At 41.8% G+C, this 20,552-nt stretch overlaps 1 protein-coding gene across 1 annotated transcript; it reads right to left on the bottom strand.

The window, feature by feature from the left end:
* Positions 1-9,541: 9,541 nt before the first annotated feature.
* Positions 9,542-19,496, bottom strand: GLCAK (glucuronokinase G). Its single transcript, XM_087389605.1, has 6 exons — positions 19,262-19,496; positions 19,011-19,160; positions 10,658-10,846; positions 10,436-10,552; positions 10,187-10,347; positions 9,542-10,090 (listed from the first exon to the last, which is right to left on the bottom strand). Exons 1-6 carry the CDS (start codon positions 19,469-19,471, stop codon positions 9,799-9,801), a joined length of 1,119 nt encoding a protein of 372 aa, XP_087245731.1. The 5' UTR covers positions 19,472-19,496; the 3' UTR covers positions 9,542-9,798.
* Positions 19,497-20,552: the final 1,056 nt, after the last annotated feature.

Raw genomic sequence — 20,552 nt, 5'->3', positions numbered from 1 at the left:
TGAAGATGATGCTACATAAAATGCTACTCTAGCATTTTTGGTTTTTTGAAGCTTTCAATAACTTCAGTACAAGTGTGGATTCAGTTTTGTTTTGACTTGCTAGACCTGGTTTTGATTGGAAAATGTTTATTTCATCCACTTCTATGAAGCATGTAAGAAGAAGCATCATTGTTTGAAATCTAGTCACTACTATTTGCTACATTAAGTGCTCATATTTTGGAAGTCTTTCAGTTATTTTTGCCTTGTAAGAGAGATAGACACTGCCCAATATCTGGGTTAGACCCTCTCATGGCTACCATATATAATCTTGAGAAGTTCAATGGAAAGGGCTTCCATACATGGCAAATGAAGGTAAAATTTGCATTGATGCGGGAGAACTTATGGGGACTTGTCAAACCTACTCCTACCGCTTCTTCTACGGCCTCAAATGCTGGAGAATCTCCATACATACGATGGTCATGCTATAATCTAGTACAACCTAGATTTTTATTAAACTTTTTTGTCTTGGACATTCTAATGGGGGCCAAACTTCACTTAAAGGTTATACAATATCCTAAACCAAAGCAAGGCATTCTCATCATGAATAGGCAGCCACATGTTCATCTTTAAGAGCTTCACTTGGACTAATCTGGAAATATGATTGGCTATATAATGTTACTTTTGTCTTTAAATAGCCACCTAAAATTGAATTACAAACAAAGGTGTAATACATTGCTTATTCACAAAGTAGAGAAGCAATTGGTGATCAACATAGGATGTGAAATGGTTGGGAAGGAGATAATGTCTAGTATTTTTAAGGTATACATACACACCCAAGGCCTTCTATTTTATTACTCACATAATTAATCTCTAGGATGGGTAGAAATTGTACCAATGGCACAAACTAAGGCATTTATATGAATGTGAACTTGATGTCCCACTTTGCAACTCTAAAAATTTATGCAACTTATATTTACTTGTCCACGCAAGTTGAATTATAAATCCATACAAAGTTTTGGATACATTAGCAAACTATAGTAACAAAGTCTTGTCATTCTCTATGTGACCTAGGAAAACTTACACACATTTGTAATTACAAGGGTGATAGTTCTACACTAACCTTGTTTTAAATTCATATATGGAGAATTTTTATTAATATTATGTGGCCTAGGACTTCTCTATGGAGATGTTATATCTAGATAATATGTGATCTAGGACACTATGTGACCTAGGACTACTATGTGTGTGACTATGAATTTACATTTGAGGTAGTTAAGGAATATACTATACAAAAACAATGTTCAAACACCTCATTAAGTAATACAGGTGCTTGTCTATATGGAGTGTGCACATTTGTACACACATCATCCATGAAGACCTTAAACTATTCCTTTAAAAGTGGCTCAAAGTGTGCAAATTTCTCTTGAAGGTAGCAAGTAGATTGATTCATCCAAAAGACATGACTTATCCCACTCTCAAAAATGTGGAATTTGAGCTAGAGTTATAATCTCCTCTTCAACATCCATTTGCCTTCATGTTGATATTTTTCCGAACTTTTTCTTGATGGCTTTGTAGCTCCAAAATGTCCCTCAAATTCTACTTGTTTTTAGGGATGAAACTATGCTTTTCAACCATTTGTGAAGACAGATCTCTCTAAAAAAGCTCCTTTGCCCTTGTAAGCAACTTTTCTTTGCCTCTCTTTTCTTCAAATCCCTTCTCTGATTTATCCTTCTATATGGTCATCATCAAGGCTCTATGCCAAGCCTTTATGTAAAATATAATTTACACTTATTTTGGATCAATTATGGGAAGCTCTTTAAACTTATGCACAAAGTTTGGATCTTGAACGACATCTTTATGGCAGTTAGAGATAGGTCTAACATACTAGATTGATGTCTATTAAATGAAGAAGGCATTGCATGGCCAATATTTGCATTAAGGCTAATAGACTAGATAGCTCTACAATTTACACCTGAATTATAGGTTTGGGCCAATGTATTGGATTTGGTGGTCTATAGACTATGAGTTTGGGCACCAAATGGTATCTCTAATATGGCATTTATGTAACAGTTTCACATTTAGTACACGAGTAGCAATGCTTAGAGCTTGTAGTTTGTGCCCATGTAGTCTTGCCTCTTATACTCTTGTCTTTTTCAACTCATTGAGTTGAAAAACACCATTAGTTAAATAGAAGTGCCAAAATCATAGTAAGAAGATGGGACCATTGATTGGGTACAATCTCCTCCCTCTAGATAGGTGGCTCCCACATAATGTGTGTCATGTGACACCACAATTGATATCCTTATATTGTCTCCAATCCTTATCATATGTTCCATCACTTGCGCAATCACATTAGTGAAAATCAATTGAATGAATCATTAAACCAATCAATCCCAAAATCATTGTGCTTAACATAGAATAATCAAACATAACACCGACAACTATAGAAACATTAGTATCAACAAGGAATTACCTCCACTTCAGCTGAACCACACAAACTATCCGTGATAATCGGCATCGCATCCTCTACCAATGGGGTGTCAATACTAGCATGCTTACAAGTAAATCAATCACTAGTGTGTGTGGATCACAACTCAAGAGCAATAAGGGGCTAGTTGTTGTAATAGATCCTCTAGTATTATGTTGATCTTCAAGTCTATGAAGCTTTCCCATAATTATGTTGCCTCTTTGCTTGGCTCCTTTCCCTTGACTTGGTTTTGGGATTTGCACAAAGCTTGGTAAGACATGTCTTGCTTTGTCCCAAACTTAATTGAGATTATTAGACCCCTGACAAGTGATCAAGATTACCTTCTATTCAAGTTTCACTATAGGGACTTTGCCCTTAAGGTTTATTGTTATCTTGGCCACATTTTCTATCTGGTCTTCTAGTTTATGTGTTGTGCCTTCTTCTTCTATTGTGTGTGTCCTTTGGAATGAGTCCCCACGTTTGCAGTGATTATCACATCAAGGTACTTCTATGAGCATCACATGAAACTTCACATTGGGGTCCACTTATCTCCTTTCAAAGTTGTTGTAGAGTAGCTTGATATGTCCTACTAGAGCTTGCACTTGGTCTTGACATGGACCTCCTCTTCACTAAAGAAACATGTAACCCTTACTTTTTCTTTGTCTTGGTCTCCATGTGGCCCTTGGTCCTAATCACCATGGTTCATGGAGCCTTGTTCCCTTCCTCAACCTTGGTTGGGGTATGGTCTCTTGTTCTAGCTTTCCATGCCACTTGATTAGCATCGATCATCCACAATGGTACCAACACTCCATGCTATCATGGCCATGTTTCACACACACTTTGCAATATTTTGTATGGCATTCCACTTAATGTGGGCGCACCATGTGAACATTTGTTGCACCATTTCTTACTCGTTCTTGGTCTTCCTCAAATGCCTATCTCTTGCAATGCTTTTTGAGTTGCATGGTTAATGTTTTTTTCTTTGCTTTAGGAGGCAGGTTGTCTTCTTCCTTGCTCTCCTCATTTCCTCTTATTTTGATTTTGTTTGACTATGCCACTCTTCTATAGGGTAATTTCTAAGAGGTTGTTCATAGTCCTTATTGGATTCACAATCTCTAGTGATCAAAGATCCATGAGTGTCTCGCTCAACAACCAAGTACGCATGGTCTTGTTGTTAGGTTACTTGCTTAGAGCTCTCATTCATAAAAAATATTCTTGGGTTGACACCCTTACTTTTCCCAGAAGTGGCCAATGGAGAATTGTTCGAACCATCTCTGCACCATTCTTACCAACGTGCAACGAAAGTAGTTCATATATTCTTAATTTGTCATACACCCCTTAATGGTGCACACTTGGAGGAAACTTTGCAAATGACTGTAAGAGTCTTCCTTTGCCTTGAAGTCCTAGAAAGTCACTTTGATGGGTTGATATGTGCCTTGGTATCTCGATCATAGTTTCTCCATATTTATGCCCTTCGTTCTTAATGGTTCCATCCTCCAATGTCTTGAGAGGCTTCATGAGGGTCTCAAACTTCTTGGTCTTGAAAGCCTATGCTAATGATCTAAGGCCTATTTTGAATTTGGACTACACCTTTAGTTGTATTGTCTCACGCGCCTATGCTTCTAGTCAAGTGCATGCTCGACCTCAAACTTTGTGTTTGGTTGCCGAGTCTTGCATGTCAACTTTCAAATTTTTCTGTAGTTGCTCGGTTTTGCACGTGGCTCTTGATCAAATGTGTGTCTTGACTCAAAAATGTATCTTTGTTGTCCTATCTTGACGACGCTCTTGGTCAATTGCACATCTTATCTTGGTTATTTTATCTTGCATGATGCTCTTTGTCAAATACGTGTCTTGCCTCGATTTTTCTTATCTCACATGATTCTTAGCTTGGTGCATACTCCAACTCTTATGGTTCAAGTGCTCGACAGTAGAGACTTCACCTTCTAATGATGTCTCAGCATCATTTTCTTCTTGCAGTTGCTCTAAGGCTACTTGTCTTTTTCTATGATCCCTGGCCTGCCTTTAATAAAAAGAGGATTAGGATTGGCTCGCATCTAGTCTTAGAAAAGTAGTTTAATGTGGCACCTCCTAACGTAGCTCATGGTCCTCATTGCCCTAGGCCTTTGCTAATAAGGTCGGTATGGTGTGAGGACAATGTATCACCACTAACATCAACTCTAAAGAATTCATTTATACAGTAAGAGATTGTGAAGATACCTTGTGGGTACAAGAACATGAATACATACTTGGGAAATTTCCTTGACTTAAACTAATTCAATGACATAGTAAGCGGCTATGAAGACACCTCACTGGACACGACCTTGCTAGCATGATCTTGATGACATACTTAACTTAGGAAATCTCCTCATCAATAGACATGCAAATATTAGTCACAAGGTAATTTATTGGGTAAATGATGACAAATATAATAGTCCAAATTCAAAATAGGCCTTAGATCATTAGCATAGGCTTTCAAGACCAAGAAGTTTGAGACCCTCATGAAGCCTCTCAAGACATTGGAGGATGGAACCATTAAGAACGAAGGGCATAAATATGGAGAAACTATGATCGAGATACCAAGGCACATATCAACCCATCAAAGTGACTTTCTAGGACTTCAAGGCAAAGGAAGACTCTTACAGTCATTTGCAAAGTTTCCTCCAAGTGTGCACCATTAAGGGGTGTATGACAAATTAAGAATATATGAACTACTTTCGTTGCACGTTGGTAAGAATGGTGCAGAGATGGTTCGAACAATTCTCCATTGGCCACTTCTGGGAAAAGTAAGGGTGTCAACCCAAGAATATTTTTTATGAATGAGAGCTCTAAGCAAGTAACCTAACAACAAGACCATGCGTACTTGGTTGTTGAGCGAGACACTCATGGATCTTTGATCACTAGAGATTGTGAATCCAATAAGGACTATGAACAACCTCTTAGAAATTACCCTATAGAAGAGTGGCATAGTCAAACAAAATCAAAATAAGAGGAAATGAGGAGAGCAAGGAAGAAGACAACCCGCCTCCTAAAGCAAAGAAAAAAACATTAACCATGCAACTCAAAAAGCATTGCAAGAGATAGGCATTTGAGGAAGACCAAGAACGAGTAAGAAATGGTGCAACAAATGTTCACATGGTGCGCCCACATTAAGTGGAATGCCATACAAAATATTGCAAAGTGTGTGTGAAACATGGCCATGATAGCGTGGAGTGTTGGTACCATTGTGGATGATCGATGCTAATCAAGTGGCATGGAAAGCTAGAACAAGAGACCATACCCCAACCAAGGTTGAGGAAGGGAACAAGGCTCCATGAACCATGGTGATTAGGACCAAGGGCCACATGGAGACCAAGACAAAGAAAAAGTAAGGGTTACATGTTTCTTTAGTGAAGAGGAGGTCCATGTCAAGACCAAGTGCAAGCTCTAGTAGGACATATCAAGCTACTCTACAACAACTTTGAAAGGAGATAAGTGGACCCCAATGTGAAGTTTCATGTGATGCGCATAGAAGTACCTTGATGTGATAACCACTGCAAACGTGGGGACTCATTCCAAAGGACACACACAATAGAAGAAGAAGGCACAACACATAAACTAGAAGACCAGATAGAAAATGTGGCCAAGATAACAATAAACCTTAAGGGCAAAGTCCCTATAGTGAAACTTGAATAAAAGGTAATCTTGATCACTTGTCAGGGGTCTAATAATCTCAATTAAGTTTGGGACAAAGCAAGACATGTCTAATAAATCCAACAATGGTAAAACAAGTTACACTCTAGAGAGAGACAGGATGGAGCATTCAACCCCAATACCTCATCTATAAAAAATTCACTATTGTAGTAAGAGATTATGAAGACACCTCATTGGTACTAGAACTTGAAGACATACTAACTCTTAGGCAATCTCCTCAACTAGATATAGAACGAGTAATTACAAGACAAGTCATGTAGGTGAAAGAGACTATGATACTCTATTGTAGGACTACGAATAGCTAGATAAAGAAGACATGCAAAAGCATAGCTTGAGATCATGTGAAATAGAGAGGTCTAAAACAAATAGAGAAGAGAGAAATGACAAACATTTAACTAAGCATGAAATAGAGGATAAGATCAATCCAAACTATAAGACTATGCAAAGGCAGATGAGTCTCATGAGACCAAGATGGCAAAGAGATAGAGATGCAAACTAACAACTTTGCATTATCTCAATCAACCTTACATGGACTTGCTACATGATATCAATTCTTGGAGGACTTTTATGATAGCCCATCCAGTACATGATTTCGTAGCACACCCACTAGCCTTATCATGTTAGATTCCACATCACTTCAATTTCTCTCTCTAACCAATTTATCATGTAGGGTTGCTTACATATGCTTGACCTTTTCCCCATCAACAAGAGAATAAAATTCGGCAACAAGGATGGAGAATTTACCCCCAATCTACTATCTTTCATGGAGAGAACGTAAAAAAGATGAACAAGGGCAAAGTTCAAGAGCAAATGTAAAACAAAAATGGATGCCATGGAAAAATGGATGCAATGGAATGCAATAAGATTCAATGCAAAGGCACCCAACAAAAGTCGATATAGGTATCCAAAGTTTCTTGTAGCCCATGTATGGAGCCTAAGAAAACCTTCCACTATCAAAGGCATCAATTAAAAGACGACTAAAATGCATCAAAAAACCTACAATGTCATTTTCTTGGACAAAACAATTTGCGAAAAGAGGAGACAGGAAGGATTGTTGTCCATTTACATCTTGGATGTTAAACACAAGAGTTGTGAAAAGGAGATCTACCAAATTTGAAGTTTTTACCATAGTTGACTCTTTTGGAAAACCATTGCTTGGAAAGCTTCTTATCATGGACAACACAAGAAGACACAACTACTTGGGAGTGCCTTTTTCTTCTTTCTTAGTTTTTTTTAAAACATTTCTTGCTTCTTGTAGTTTCCAAATCTATGAGCTTCTTTCTAAGTTCTCTAAAATCATATCATTCCTCATGCAACTTCCTCTCTCAATCTTCTCTATGAGATTCCTAATCCAAACAAAGGGAAAACAAAGAAAGGCTCGAACTTTGAGAGCTAGATCCCCAGTAAGGCTTTCGGCATCATGGAATGCCTCCACAATTGTTGGGCGTTCTAGCACAATCTTCTCATATATATCCTTGATCTTTCTTTATATAAGGCTCCACACTTGTTATGCCTCTTCATTGGCCTTGAATTTTATATCTAGGGGTTGGACTATTGTGCTATCAAACCCTTTGAGCTTTCCTTTTATTCCTTTTGGGGAGTTCAAAAGTAACTGGATGTTTCCTTTTTCTATCCATGGAGCGCTCACTAGCTGGTGCTGAGTGTATTAATCCTGAATAGCAAAAGCCCTAAATGTTCCTTTTGGGGAGTTTAAAAGTAACCGAATGTTTCCTTTTTCTATATACATGGACCGCTCACTACCAATGTATTAATCTTGAATAGCGACATAGAGAACACCAAAAAACTCAAGGATGTGAAAATTCGACAAAGGTAGAAGTTACCTTTAATGGTATCAAGCTAAGTGACATACCTCAAAAAAGGTCATCGAATGCAAGGCTCTATGAAGGAGCACGTTGGACTTTTCCTTACTTTCAAAGGGCAAAGAGGAGGAAGTTAATTGGGCTCTAGTGATGCCTCAAGATTTGGTTCAAAGGATGATACTACTACATCTTAGCTTACCAAAATTCTTTAATTGGAAAGGAGTCTGGTCAAATTTAATTTGCTAATCCACACTTTGACATCATGAAGGATGCCTACAACCTCTAGTGAATAAAACTTGTGAGGGATTGCAATTGTCGGATCTTTGTCAAGAGTTGTGAGAATGCTCCTCCTTCACGAGAGATTGTGATAGTGTGACTCTATAAGGTCACCATTTTGTTAAGTAGAAATACTCTACTCTTGATTAAGGTCACCATTTCATTAATTGGAATTCCTACTCTTGATTAAGGTCACCATCTCATTTAGTCTATAGAAATACTAAGACCCCATCTCATTCGTTTGGCCATAGCTACCTACTTTTGATTAAGGTCATGCAAGTGGATTTCAAAAGTATGGGTGTATTTCTATGAAAAGTATCCCAGTCACAAGTACGTATTGTGTGTTGACTAAGACCCCATCTCATTCGTTTGGCCATAGCTACTTACTTTTGATTAAGGTCATGCAAGTGGATTTCAAAAGTATGGGTGGATTTCTATGAAAAGTATCCCAGTCACAAGTACCTATTGTGTGTTGTTAGTAGAAGTACTCAAATGCGTAAGTGGAGAGCTTATTGTTTTTTAGCCTTACATATTTTTAATTTCATTTTATGTGCAACTCGTGTGTGCCTAATAACATTTCAAGTTAGTGCAAACTCTATCCTGGTACAAGATAGTTAGTACAAACCAGCCATACCCTCTATGTATGACGTAAGACTAACATAAGAGTGGCATGTACATAAGAGTACAAGTAACTATTAACAAGTCTAGTGACTAAATCCTAATAAGAGAAACTTGAGGGCATCATAAGGTGTTATAAGGTTGCTTGTAGAAGGCCACCTGAATGGGAAGGTTTCTCGACATTTTGGCCTTCCTCCAATTGTTCCTTCTTGAATGCTTTTGCAAGCCCTGTTCTAGTGTTGGGGACTGTCGGAGGCTGTTACTCGAGGGGCATGCTTTTTGCAGATACTTTTCTCTTCTCACACACACACAACCACACTCACACAAGAGGAAGCAGGGGGGCGCTCAGGAGGGCCAGTGCAGCTGCTTGGTTTTTTAATAATTGAAAAATCTCACACCAAACTCGAACATACAAGGAAGGGGTGCAGCATAGCCCAAGAAACAGCCCTGAATGCAGAAGCCCTGCAGGAGGGCCAGCGCCCAAGCCAGCTGGGCTGCTGCTGCTTGGTGCATCTTTGCCTATAGCATCATCCCTTTTTGCTTGCACAGGCAACTCCTCAAAATATGACGACTCGTTTGTTTCATTATAGAAAGTTGAGGACATGCTAGTCTTAGTTATTATAGACGTGTAAGCAGAAAGCCTTTCTTCCAGGGAAATGATAAACAGCTTCATGTTCCAACTATGGGCTCCGCCAGCCAGCCCCACACCGAAAAAAAGATATGGTCACTGAATGTGATCGTCAGATATCAACTTCAAGACAAAAAATGAACTCTGTAAATTCTGTAATGTGTTACAATAAGTAGCAGTGGAATAGAGCTTGCCAGGCCAACCACGCCAGCAACTAGACAGCAAAAAGGAGCTCAGCAGTCTCTTCTAATGTAAATGAAGTTCATTAGTAAATGAAGTTGACTACTCTTTACAAGGTCAACTCTTTGACTGACCAGCATTTATGCAGCTCCATCCTCATCACTAACGTCCATCCTTGAATTTTTTTTCAAGGGATCTGATTGTAATATATCAGAGAACTTTATAGAAGCTGGAGCCACATCAACGAGCTCCATAGTGAAACCAGCTACCTTGCATGCTTCTTCCAGTTGTCTCACCTGACCTGGTCCCTCCGGGCAGAAAGCTACTGCAGCACCACCACTTCCAGTGAACTTGCAAGCTGCCCCAACACTCTCTGCCACTTCAACCATCTTGATATTAACCTCTCCAAGAGCTTCATCTCCAAACATAAGCCTATAACAAGCAACAGAAAAAAAAAGACAACAAATGATGATTAGAGCACAATTGAATAAAGCATATTGAACAAAAAAACTACAGAAAACCCCGTACCTGCGCAACTCAAAGTTCCGTTTCATCAATTGAGCAAGAGCCAAATGGTCAGAAGTTTCCAGAGCTAATCGACCTCGAACAGCCAATTCAGCCACTTCTTTGATCCATGACCTTATTGAATCATCCCCATCCATCCATCGTTTCCTTACTGTACTGTGCACCTGAAAGGTTGGCATCCACAGATGAGAGTTGGAACTTCAATGCAAATCTTCTATCTTGATTTGGCAAAGATATGCAGTGCACACGAGCCTTGCCAGAGTCGCTAGGATTCTCAGCATAGATAATATATAGCTCAGGAAGTAATCCTGGATCCATTGGTGTGTATATCCCGTGCCCTCTACTTTCCATGTAGTCTTTGTCAAAGTCCTGCTTAACGAAAAAAATAAAAAATCACGATCAGTTCAATTCCTTTAAAGCGCATTGCTGACAGTAAAAAAATTAAATCTCAAGAAAACAGGACAGCACACAAACCATGTAAACTAGACCTCCATAAACTTGCACGACCCGATCCTGCAAGCCTGCTGTAATGCCAATCTCCTCCTCAGTACTTAGTATTAAAGTAGGTCGGTCATCCACTTTCACCAAGTGGCCCACGTTGTAAAACTCCAATATACAATTCAGAGCAGCACATACTATGGCACTAGATCCAGACAGTCCAGCCTGCCAAGACAATTTACGTCCTATAAATTCTACAATAAGGTGTTTCTTATGTTCTTTAAGGGAGAGTGTGCTTGTGCCAAATTTGTTATGGGGGTGCTATGCTTTTCAAAAATTAAAATTTACAAAGGAAAGTTAGCATTGCAGTTATTGTAGCATGGAAAAAGCGCAGCTCAGAATACATTTTTATAAAAAGACCAAGTTCACATTTTTGCAAACCAATTGTTTATGTTAACTCTGAGGGTCTTAACTCACATGAAACCAAATTACAATTTTCCGTCTTGAAATATGTAAAGAGGCTTATTGCCTAGTTGTCCAAAGCTGATATTACATCTACTTAGGGCTCAGAGGTGATAAACAATATGATTGATTACGATATCTGTAATGATACTTATATGCAAGTGGACCCATTGATTGTCATGAGTACCCTTGAACATATATTCCATATACAGTTATACAGCATGTGGATCTATGGTTCCAAGCACTTTTTCCTTCTAAGGTTTTTTCCCCTAAACACAATTAGTGGTTGAGTGAGTTTTAAGTCACCCTAGGGTTTACCTAGGGTTTTAGAGTTTTGTCATGTTGACAGCCCTTGTGTACTTCATTTTTGCACCACGTTGTTGGGCGCTCTCCATCTCCACTTATCACATTTGGTATCAGAGCAGTTTTCCCTTGCTTCCCCACACCTTCATGTGCTTGCCCAAGCATCCAAGCCAACTTCTTTTGTGAGAATCTTTGATTTTGACACAAAGAACCTCAGTTCCCAGCCCGTTTTTTATATCCCACCTACATTTTTTGCATCAGGGCAGCTCCGAAAGCTACTCTAGGGCAGGCTGCCTCAGTTCTGAATCAGTTAGCCTCCTTTTGGAGCTGGTCATCCTGTTTCTGAGGTAATCCTGCTGTTCTGGACCTGCTGCATCCTTCTCTAAGCAGACCGCCTCTATCTTTGAAAATTTCATAGGATTTTTTGTAGACTTTTTGCAGATTTGAGCTTTTCGAGCATTGCTGCTGCCGTTCGGGAGGGCTTTGCTATCTGCAGAAATCTGGCATTGAAAACTGTACAAAAGCTTCCCTCTGCTACAGTTTTGAACTGTAGCTAGAGGTTTTCCCACAGTTTGCAGCTGTTTTTGACCCATTTTAAGCTTTCAGGCCTGCTGCTGCAACTTTTCTGCAGATTATAGGGTCTATGCAGGTATCTCAAGCAGTCCATGCAGCTGCACCTGCTTGTAGCACCAGAGATGGCCATGCATCTTAAGCAATCCATCTCTGAGAGTATAATGCAAATGCTGCTATCCATCAAACAAGTGATCATAGAGCCTTGCTGCATACTAGTCCTTCATTGCATCCTCAACGCATATGCTTCTCAAACAACCTAGTCTGAGTGAGGAAAATATCTCAAATTCTGGTGATCTATCTGCACAGTGAAATCAGCCCCTAGCAAGTAATGCTCCCACGCAGAAAGAGCAAGAGCCACAGCCAGCAACTCTTTTCATGTACTGTGTTTGTAGTCCCTCAAGGCTTTTATGAATGGAATGTGTTACCTTTTGGCCTGAAGACTGCTCCTGTAGAATTCCAAAAGTTCATGGACTCTGTTTTCAGTCCATATCACTCATTCTATCTAGTGTACATAGATGATATACTTGTGTACAGTAAGGATGAAGCCTCTCACCTTCAGCATCTGCAAGTTGTGTATGATCTACTCAAATCTAAAGGTTTAGCCCTGTCAGCGAAGAAGATCATGGTAGGCCAACCTACTATTGAGTTTCTTGGTGTCCAGATTCACAAGGGCGCCTTGCAAATGCAGGACCATGCTTTGAAAGCTTTGCTTGCTTTTCCTGATGAAATTAAAGATAGAACGCAACTGCAGCGTTTCCTTGGATGTCTTAACCATATCTCTCCTTTCTATGAACAGCTTGCCAAAGGCAGGATTGTAGCAGTGAATCCCCTCTTGCATTCAAGCACATATTTCAGCATCAGGTTTCCTTGCCTCTCAACAACCCGTCCATTCTGCATGAGAACTGCACCAATGCTGTTCCCACATACATCACAATGGACAACAAAAGCATGATCAACATTGCCATTACCCATAGCAGGGTTTGCTATACCAGCCCCAATACCCTGCATACCAAGCATGCCTACAGGAGCTCCCATAATGCCATGGATTCCCTTTTGCATTCATGGCTGCATGCCAGTGTGTCCATTCATAACTCTCTGCATTCAGGCCTACATAGCCCCAAGTACAATCCCTTGCATACCTTGCATTCCAGGCTGAAAACCTGTTGGGCAATTTCCAAGCATTCCTTGGCCATTCCCAACTTAGCCATCCATTGCTTGAAACACTGAACCACCTCCAAAATATCATGGATGCACTGTGGGGTGCGGAAGAACTTGCTGTCCCTGATTTGCATGCTAAAAACCATTGCCTTGGCCATGCAAATCAACATCAGGACCATGAATAAACTATTGCATTGGTGCCCCCTGTCCATTTGACACAACTAATGGCTGTCCATTCAATGGCATAGGTCCATATGGCTGCCTATCAACATTCTGATCATCATCAACAGAAGCTCCCTTGCCCATCTTGAGAGGACTCATGTCCCCTATCCCAATCCTCGTCACTGAGTGACATACTTGCTGAATTCTCCTTGCTGCAAATTCAATTGCAGCGACCAATACTTGCTCACCTCCTTAAAGACGATGGTAATGTCTCCTCACCAAAGCAACCACAGACTCAACCCCTTGAGGAAGTGGGCGATGTCCCGACAACAGAACCATGAAACCGGCCTTCAATAAAATTAAAGGGTAATAAACTAACAAGTAACCAGCCAACAATATTACCTTGGCATTGAGTCGGAAAAACACTCTCCAAACTGATTACGATCGTCAGACTTGGTATCCTTTGCAAAAACTAAATACGCAAAAATACGATGTTTCATTATTGAGCATATAGCTGAAACAAATACAACAAGGACTGACTCTTCCTTAAGTACACATGTCTTGCTCCAGAGTAATTTTCCAATTATATGTATCCATCAAAGCATGAACTTTGTGAAACCAAGGCATACCCAGCAAATCATCTCAGATGCATAGTATAAATTTCCTACTTTGGATGTGCAAGCGGAGCTTTCCAATACTAGGGGTGACCGGAGTGCTAAATCCAAGACAAGCCAAGCTTGCCTCACTCATAGGCCCCATCTGATTTCAGGTTTGCCTCCCAACCCTGGAGAGAGAAAGTTTGCACAAGCCCCTAGGTCAAAGAAGATCATGACATCTAATCTCTCACTTTGCCCCATGCCTTGCAAAGCTCCGTAGCATCACCATTAGGCTGCTCGTCGCTGATCACATCAGGCATCAATCCTGCAAAAGGCTTAGGCTTCTTGCCTTTTAGCTCATCCCTACCATTTTCCCTTTAAGCTTGTGTTTTGGGCATTCCCCTGCCACGTGCCCCTCTTCCATGCAGTAAATGGGTCGCCTGATTTCAAAAATTCGAAGCTACCAAACCGCCAATCCATTTCAACTCCAGTCAATTGGGAATTGCTCGTAATTTTTTGAAGAAAATTCTCGTGACCCATCGGATTGTTTGCTGCATCTTGAACGACAGCATCATGAGAGTTTGATTAATTTAGTTCCTTCCATGCTTGATGAAGCTTGATCACAAGCATTCGGCAACGTATGCATTTGGCTGCAAGCTTTTGACGCACCCATCATGAGAGGATAAGCTCAATGTTTCGTTTCTTGAATCAGAATTGGCTCGGCTCCTTTGTGCAACCTAAATCGCATGATTGATAGGATAGACAGCAGCAGTTCCCGTTCCAGCTCAAGACCAACAGTCGTCTCTTCAGACCTGCGCACCGCTGGCCTTTTGAGTTTCCAAAAATTAGATTTGGCTGTCTTAGAAACGGGCCTATCACACGTCTTCCCTTTATTGAATGGAACCTTGGAAGCATTCCCTGGCTTCCCTGCTTTCTTAAAGCTATCAGATTTATTGCTCTTGTACCGGGAATGCTTCCCTGCTTTCTTAAAGCTATCAAATTTATTGCTCTTGTACCCGCTGGTCTTTCCAAGCAACAATGCATCAACTGCGGTATCATTTTCAATTAGCCGAGACAAGTTGGTTACCCTTGTCTTGGTGCAATAGTCTCTGATTTCCTTGGGCAACCCAAATCAATATTTTTCAATTTGCTCTAACAAAGGCTCAAGGGGGTATCATGCGACATGCCGATGGCATGCTCGAAGTCTACAGTTTTTTTGCAGCTCATTTGTCTCGTCTTTTTCGTCCGCTGGGAGCCAAACCCCATTGAATAGCTCAAACCCAAGGGGTCGACAGCTGATACTGCTAGCGATCTATCAGACTGGGGCATCTCGATTCTTGCTGTTGATCTAAACACGGTTGTTGGTGGAAGGGGACCTAATGGGCACTCGCGTGGGCAGGCTCTTGCCATGGGTCCCATCTGTCTACACATAAGGGGTTGCGCTGGGAGGCTTGAAAACCTCAAACCCTTTGTCCCAGTCCAAGGTCTTTAGAAGGATCTCCTCAGGCAAGGACTTTGGATACTCCACAATCACCCGCAGCCATAGAACATAAGGACTAAGACAACAATAGGCAAGGACTCTAGCAAAATACCAAAACAGTCTTCAATGGAGGACAAAATGGCCTAATGTTCCTTTGAAATTCTCGAGAAGCAAAGCGTTATTGGGAACCTCAGCACATGATGTATTGTATCCATATCCTATTAGAATTCGTGGTTAATGTCCCACATGTTTTGCCCCCCCATTTATGAGAAGGGCAAGGGGCTTAGGCAGTTAGAAGGGGGAGTGATTGAGAGGGGGTCGCCGACTGATCAAAGTCAATGATGTATTGTATCCATATCCTATTAGAATTCGTGGTTAATGCCCCACATGTTTTGCCCCCCCATTTATGAGAAGGGCAAGGGGCTTAGGCAGTTAGAAGGGGGAGTGATTGAGAGGGGGTCGCCGATCGGTCAAAGTCAATGGTCGGTGGCCAAGGTTGAAGTCAATGGTCGGTGGTCAAGGTCAATGGCCGGTGGTCAAGGTCAATGGCCGACGGCCAAGGTCAATGGCCGGTGGTCAAGGTCAATGATCAATGGTCAAGGTCAATGGTCGGTGGCCAATGTCAATGGTCGGTGGTCATGGTCAATGGTCGGTGGCCAAGGTCAATGGTCGGTGGTCAATCCACCACCCCTCTGTGGCCTCTCCCCTATATTATATAAAGCCCCCTTCCCCCGCACTATCATATAGCACTCAAGCCTTCAACCTCTCAGCACTAAAGCTGCTCCAACAGTGCGCACTTAGCAGGGAGAAGGCGACTTGTCTAGCCCACCGTTGGTGGAAGAAGATTGCAGCAACTGCTGCACTTTGTAGCTGCTCCTCTTGCAGCCTTTTGCCCTTCATTCTAGAAGGAAGAACTTGTTCAGTTTTGCCATCTCCTTTGTTACTTTGTTGCTGCACTTTTGTTGAGTTGTTTTCTAGCAAGTATTCATCTCTTTTGCTTCTGCTGTACCGTGATTTCTAACATATCCTCCATTGTGAAACCATGGTACCAAGGTACAAAGAACACCAAACGTGGGTTAAGAAAATGGGACTCTACTCCACAAGGGCTTAAGTGGTGTCGCGGGAACTCAACTAGAGAAGAAAGACACCTCTCTCATAGATGGTGATCTGACCCAATCACGAAGCTGGCTCTAGGTGGGCATGATGCCGACAGTACTGCCCACCACTACTCTATCTTGAAGGGACTCAACGACAATCTTCACCTACTGCTTATCCTTTGGGTAGGCGAAGATCCAGACGGCCATTGGAGTCGAGGGAGCCACCCCACAAGCCCCTAGAAATAACTTCACCACTAAGATTGCTGTCTTCAGAATCAAAACAAAAGTTGCTTCTGCTAGCAAGGAGAAGGAAAACGCAGTGGGGGAAAGGAAGCGATGTAAAAGCTGGGGGAGCTAGAGCAAGCCAAGTTTGCCTTGCAAAAGTACCTCACGTGCTGGCAACCAGCTTGGGCAGTGAGAGCCTGACCTCTATGCTTTTGGTTCTCAAACTATTGTGCCGGCAGCAGCATCATGGCAGATGGAATCACCACTGCCTCCAACGGGAGAGGTTTTCTTGTGGGGCTGCACTTGGTGTGGATGGTTGGAAGGTGACTTGTTGCTCATGGTTGACTTGTCGGAGCATGTGGTGATAAACCCTCCCAGATCTGTACTTCACACTCAGGATAAAAAATTTGAAGCTCTAATACCAATGTAACAGGCAAGGGAGCTAACTCTCTCTCTAGCATGTTATCTAACTATCAGTGTGGAAGCATGTATGGAACTGAAAGACATACAAACACCTGTGCTTGCATATGTGAGTCAATGAATGCAGGATTGGGTTGCAACCGCTCCCCCTCCATAGAGAGTATTTACAATTGTATTACTCTTTTGCCAATAGGCCAAGATACAATTGCCCAAATGGCTGTGAGGACAACTGTAGATGAAGGGCTACCCCGTCCTGTAGTTTTAATGGGAAGAGGCAGACTCTTCCTCTTCTCCCTCTCCTTATTTGATGCCAAGGGGGCTGCTGGTCCTCCTGCTGTTCTGGAGGCTGAGGCTGCTGGAGCTTAACTGATAGATGCAGAGGCTGACACCTGTCATGAGGAAAATGGCCCCTTTATAGGCCTTTCGAACAGATTCTAGCCAATTGGGTCTGTGGAATGCAGATCTGCCACACACTGGCCCGACTGGGTCTGCTGTCAGTCAACCTGCCAACTCTGCCTACCTATGGATGCTGACATCAGCTGCCATACTGCTGCTGCTGTGCAAGCCTGTCGTGCACCTACACCTGCTGCTGTTGCAATCTTTTGAACCTAAAAGATTAAAATTAATTGAGAGGAATATCTGTTTGATGCCGGTAATGGTAGTGAAACCCTATAAAAGCAATTTCAACAGTTTATCTTTCGACATTCTTTTGTTTGAGGGGGCAACGATGTTACGTCCAGATGGACATAACTTGGGTCTAACAGGAGGGTAGGCTGATAACCTACGATGAGACCTGAGCTAGCATAGGAACCGATGAGACTGTCCTGCACAGAGACTGTCTACTGTGACCTCTAAGCTAGAATGGCAACCATCACATGACCAAAAAATGCACCCACCTAATGCCATGTGTCACAAGTTGGCAGTCGCTCAAAGAATGCATATTGAGCTAATGATACCTTGGCTCACAATTACAGGCCACGGACTCAACAGGGTCACCCTTGGTTGACATACTTCCTTCGGGGACATGAAGGACAGCATCTGCTCCTTGCATATCTGATCGAAGTCTTCCTTGCTGTTGCGACAAGAAAAGCCCAGGCTCGGTGGGGTATGGGATGTGCCTTGGATGCACTACTTTTTTTTTCAGAAAAAGGAAACTTCTATTAATGCTTGAATATTACCATACATGGATGCACTACATTAGTTAGGAACTGCTTATGAAGTCACATTCACAGGTGACGGGTTGTGGTATGGTATGGGACATAAGTTCTTACTATAAGGAGCTATCTACCTCCGAATGGTCTATACCCAGTGACTAGAAGTATAAAGCCTATGGCTGGCAGATGAGCGGCAAGCTCTCTAAATGTTTCAAAAGTTGATTTACAAATGTTCTTGCCTGTTTTCCAAGACGATTAGAATCTGTCACCCGAGACTATTAGTCTTCCTCTTAAAGTCGCTAGACCCTTTAGGATTGCTTCACAAACCCCCTCTTTCAAGGAAGGAGCACGCCCAACTTGTTACCTAGAGCCTCTAAAAGGGTCACATTGCGAGTCCTTGCAATTAGGCCGCCACATTAAGGTGTAATCATGTTTTTACCGTCAAGATAACAAGTCTTCCCCAAACAAAGAGCTCTGCTCTTCAACACCAGCTTGTTCAGCCTTTTTTAATATGCACAGAAATTGAAAGCAAGGATAATTGCTTAATGGAAATAGGAGGAAAAATGCAAGAGAGGTGTTCCACGTTGCACGGAGACCCCAGACAGAAAATGAGAACAGTTTTACATTTTACAAGAGCAGGAAGTTGTGTCTTCGCATAGAATAAAGTTGCACGCGATGATGTTAAAGCTACTTGATAAAGAGAATTTAAACCAGACCTTTGAAGAAAACCCCATCCTACGGAATGCGACAACTACGTACCTGGCGAGGAATATTTGTGTCGTAAGATAGACTAAAATTGCCTGCATGCAGGGCGATATTATGGGACAAACAATATTGATAAAACATCTTGCAAGTAGCCATAAGCAAGCGTATGCCACCATAATAACCCTCGTCGCGCACCCTATTCACCTGGGGATCCACAAAAAATGTTGTTCACGTGCAGATCCACGCGAAGGGTTGCAAAACAAATGGATGCGCAGATCGTGAGCGAAACCACAAAGGCAGCTCACCAGGTGCTGAAGGGAGCTGAAGTGCATGGGATCGTGTCGGGGATGAGGGAGGATGACAAGGAATTCGGAAGGGGTGAGAGTGACGGAAGCCCAGAAATTTGCAAGCGTGAAGGAGATGGTCTTGCCGAAATAGGCATCGCTGGGGTTGCCGAGAAGCCCAACACGAGCGAAGGCACGGTGCTGGATGACGATGCCCTGCGGCTGCGCCATAGCTCCTCCCCCAAAAAATAATAATAATAAGCGTAACACCCCTCAGGGAAATCATTCCATGGACGACTAATATTCAAATATGAATGCTAGATGATCTCGACTCGTTAAGGCTTGTTAAAATGTTGGTTGGTGTTAGGCGAGAATGGAGTGGTCTCGCCAATATGCAAATGTTGTTCTAGCGATTGTTTATGTTTGGGATGTTACTCCAAGATGTGATCCAATTGTGTTCCATACATCTTGTAATGTCATTGTATCAAATGCATGGGCTAGCCACGTGGCAACCCAAGATTTATTTGCACTTTGAACCTTCAAATTTGCCCCTAGTTGGTCATCACCAATGACCAACTTAATGACCAACTTTGGATCCTAAGGGTTCTTTGCCCCCCCTCTTGGTCCAAACCACAAAATTTTACCCCAAGGCACAAGGGGTAGGGGTTCTAGCACACCTAGTAGCCCAGGCCTTGCTCCTTGCTTTCTCGAGGCCTTGCCCGCATGCAAGGCAACATGCATGCTCCAAAAATCACGCCCTCGTGACACGAAGGATTTGCTATTTTACAAGCTAGAGAATCCTCAAAGTGAGGGAGATCATGACCGGCATTTTTCCCCATCAGCTCATAAGGAGTTCAATAGAAAGAGATCTTCCTATTTCTCATCCCTTTCTCGTGGTGAATCTGTCAAGAAAAGTAAGAAGCCTCGCCATGAAGATAAGAGCAAGAGGGAGAGATCTAAGCATCTTCATAGATCTTCGAGTCATCCCCTTCCCTTCTCCTAGTAAGAAGCCATTTGCTTCCTTGTAATGTAAAATCCACGTATCATACCATTGGAAAGAAAGAGCTCTCCAAGAAAGAGTTCAATGGATGGTTGTGAATTATTATTATTGTTGCTTCCTTATATTGTAAAATCCACATATCATACCATTTTTTCAATTCTCCAATCAGATCATTATATCCACATTGTGAAGAATTAGTTGATACAAAACTATCCCTTAGGATCAATTTCCTTACTACCATCATCCCTACATTCATTTATTTCTTCATTAGAAGCCGAATTAAGCTGTCAACATTGCAATGCATCACCCATA

Source organism: Dipteris shenzhenensis, chromosome 18 (genome assembly GCF_047967505.1).
Source record: "Dipteris shenzhenensis isolate YYH24624 ecotype China chromosome 18, Dip_SZ_1.0, whole genome shotgun sequence".
Taxonomy (NCBI): Eukaryota; Viridiplantae; Streptophyta; class Polypodiopsida; order Gleicheniales; family Dipteridaceae; genus Dipteris; species Dipteris shenzhenensis.
Note: the sequence above shows the minus strand (reverse complement) of the source record. Positions and strands in the feature narration are given on the sequence as shown.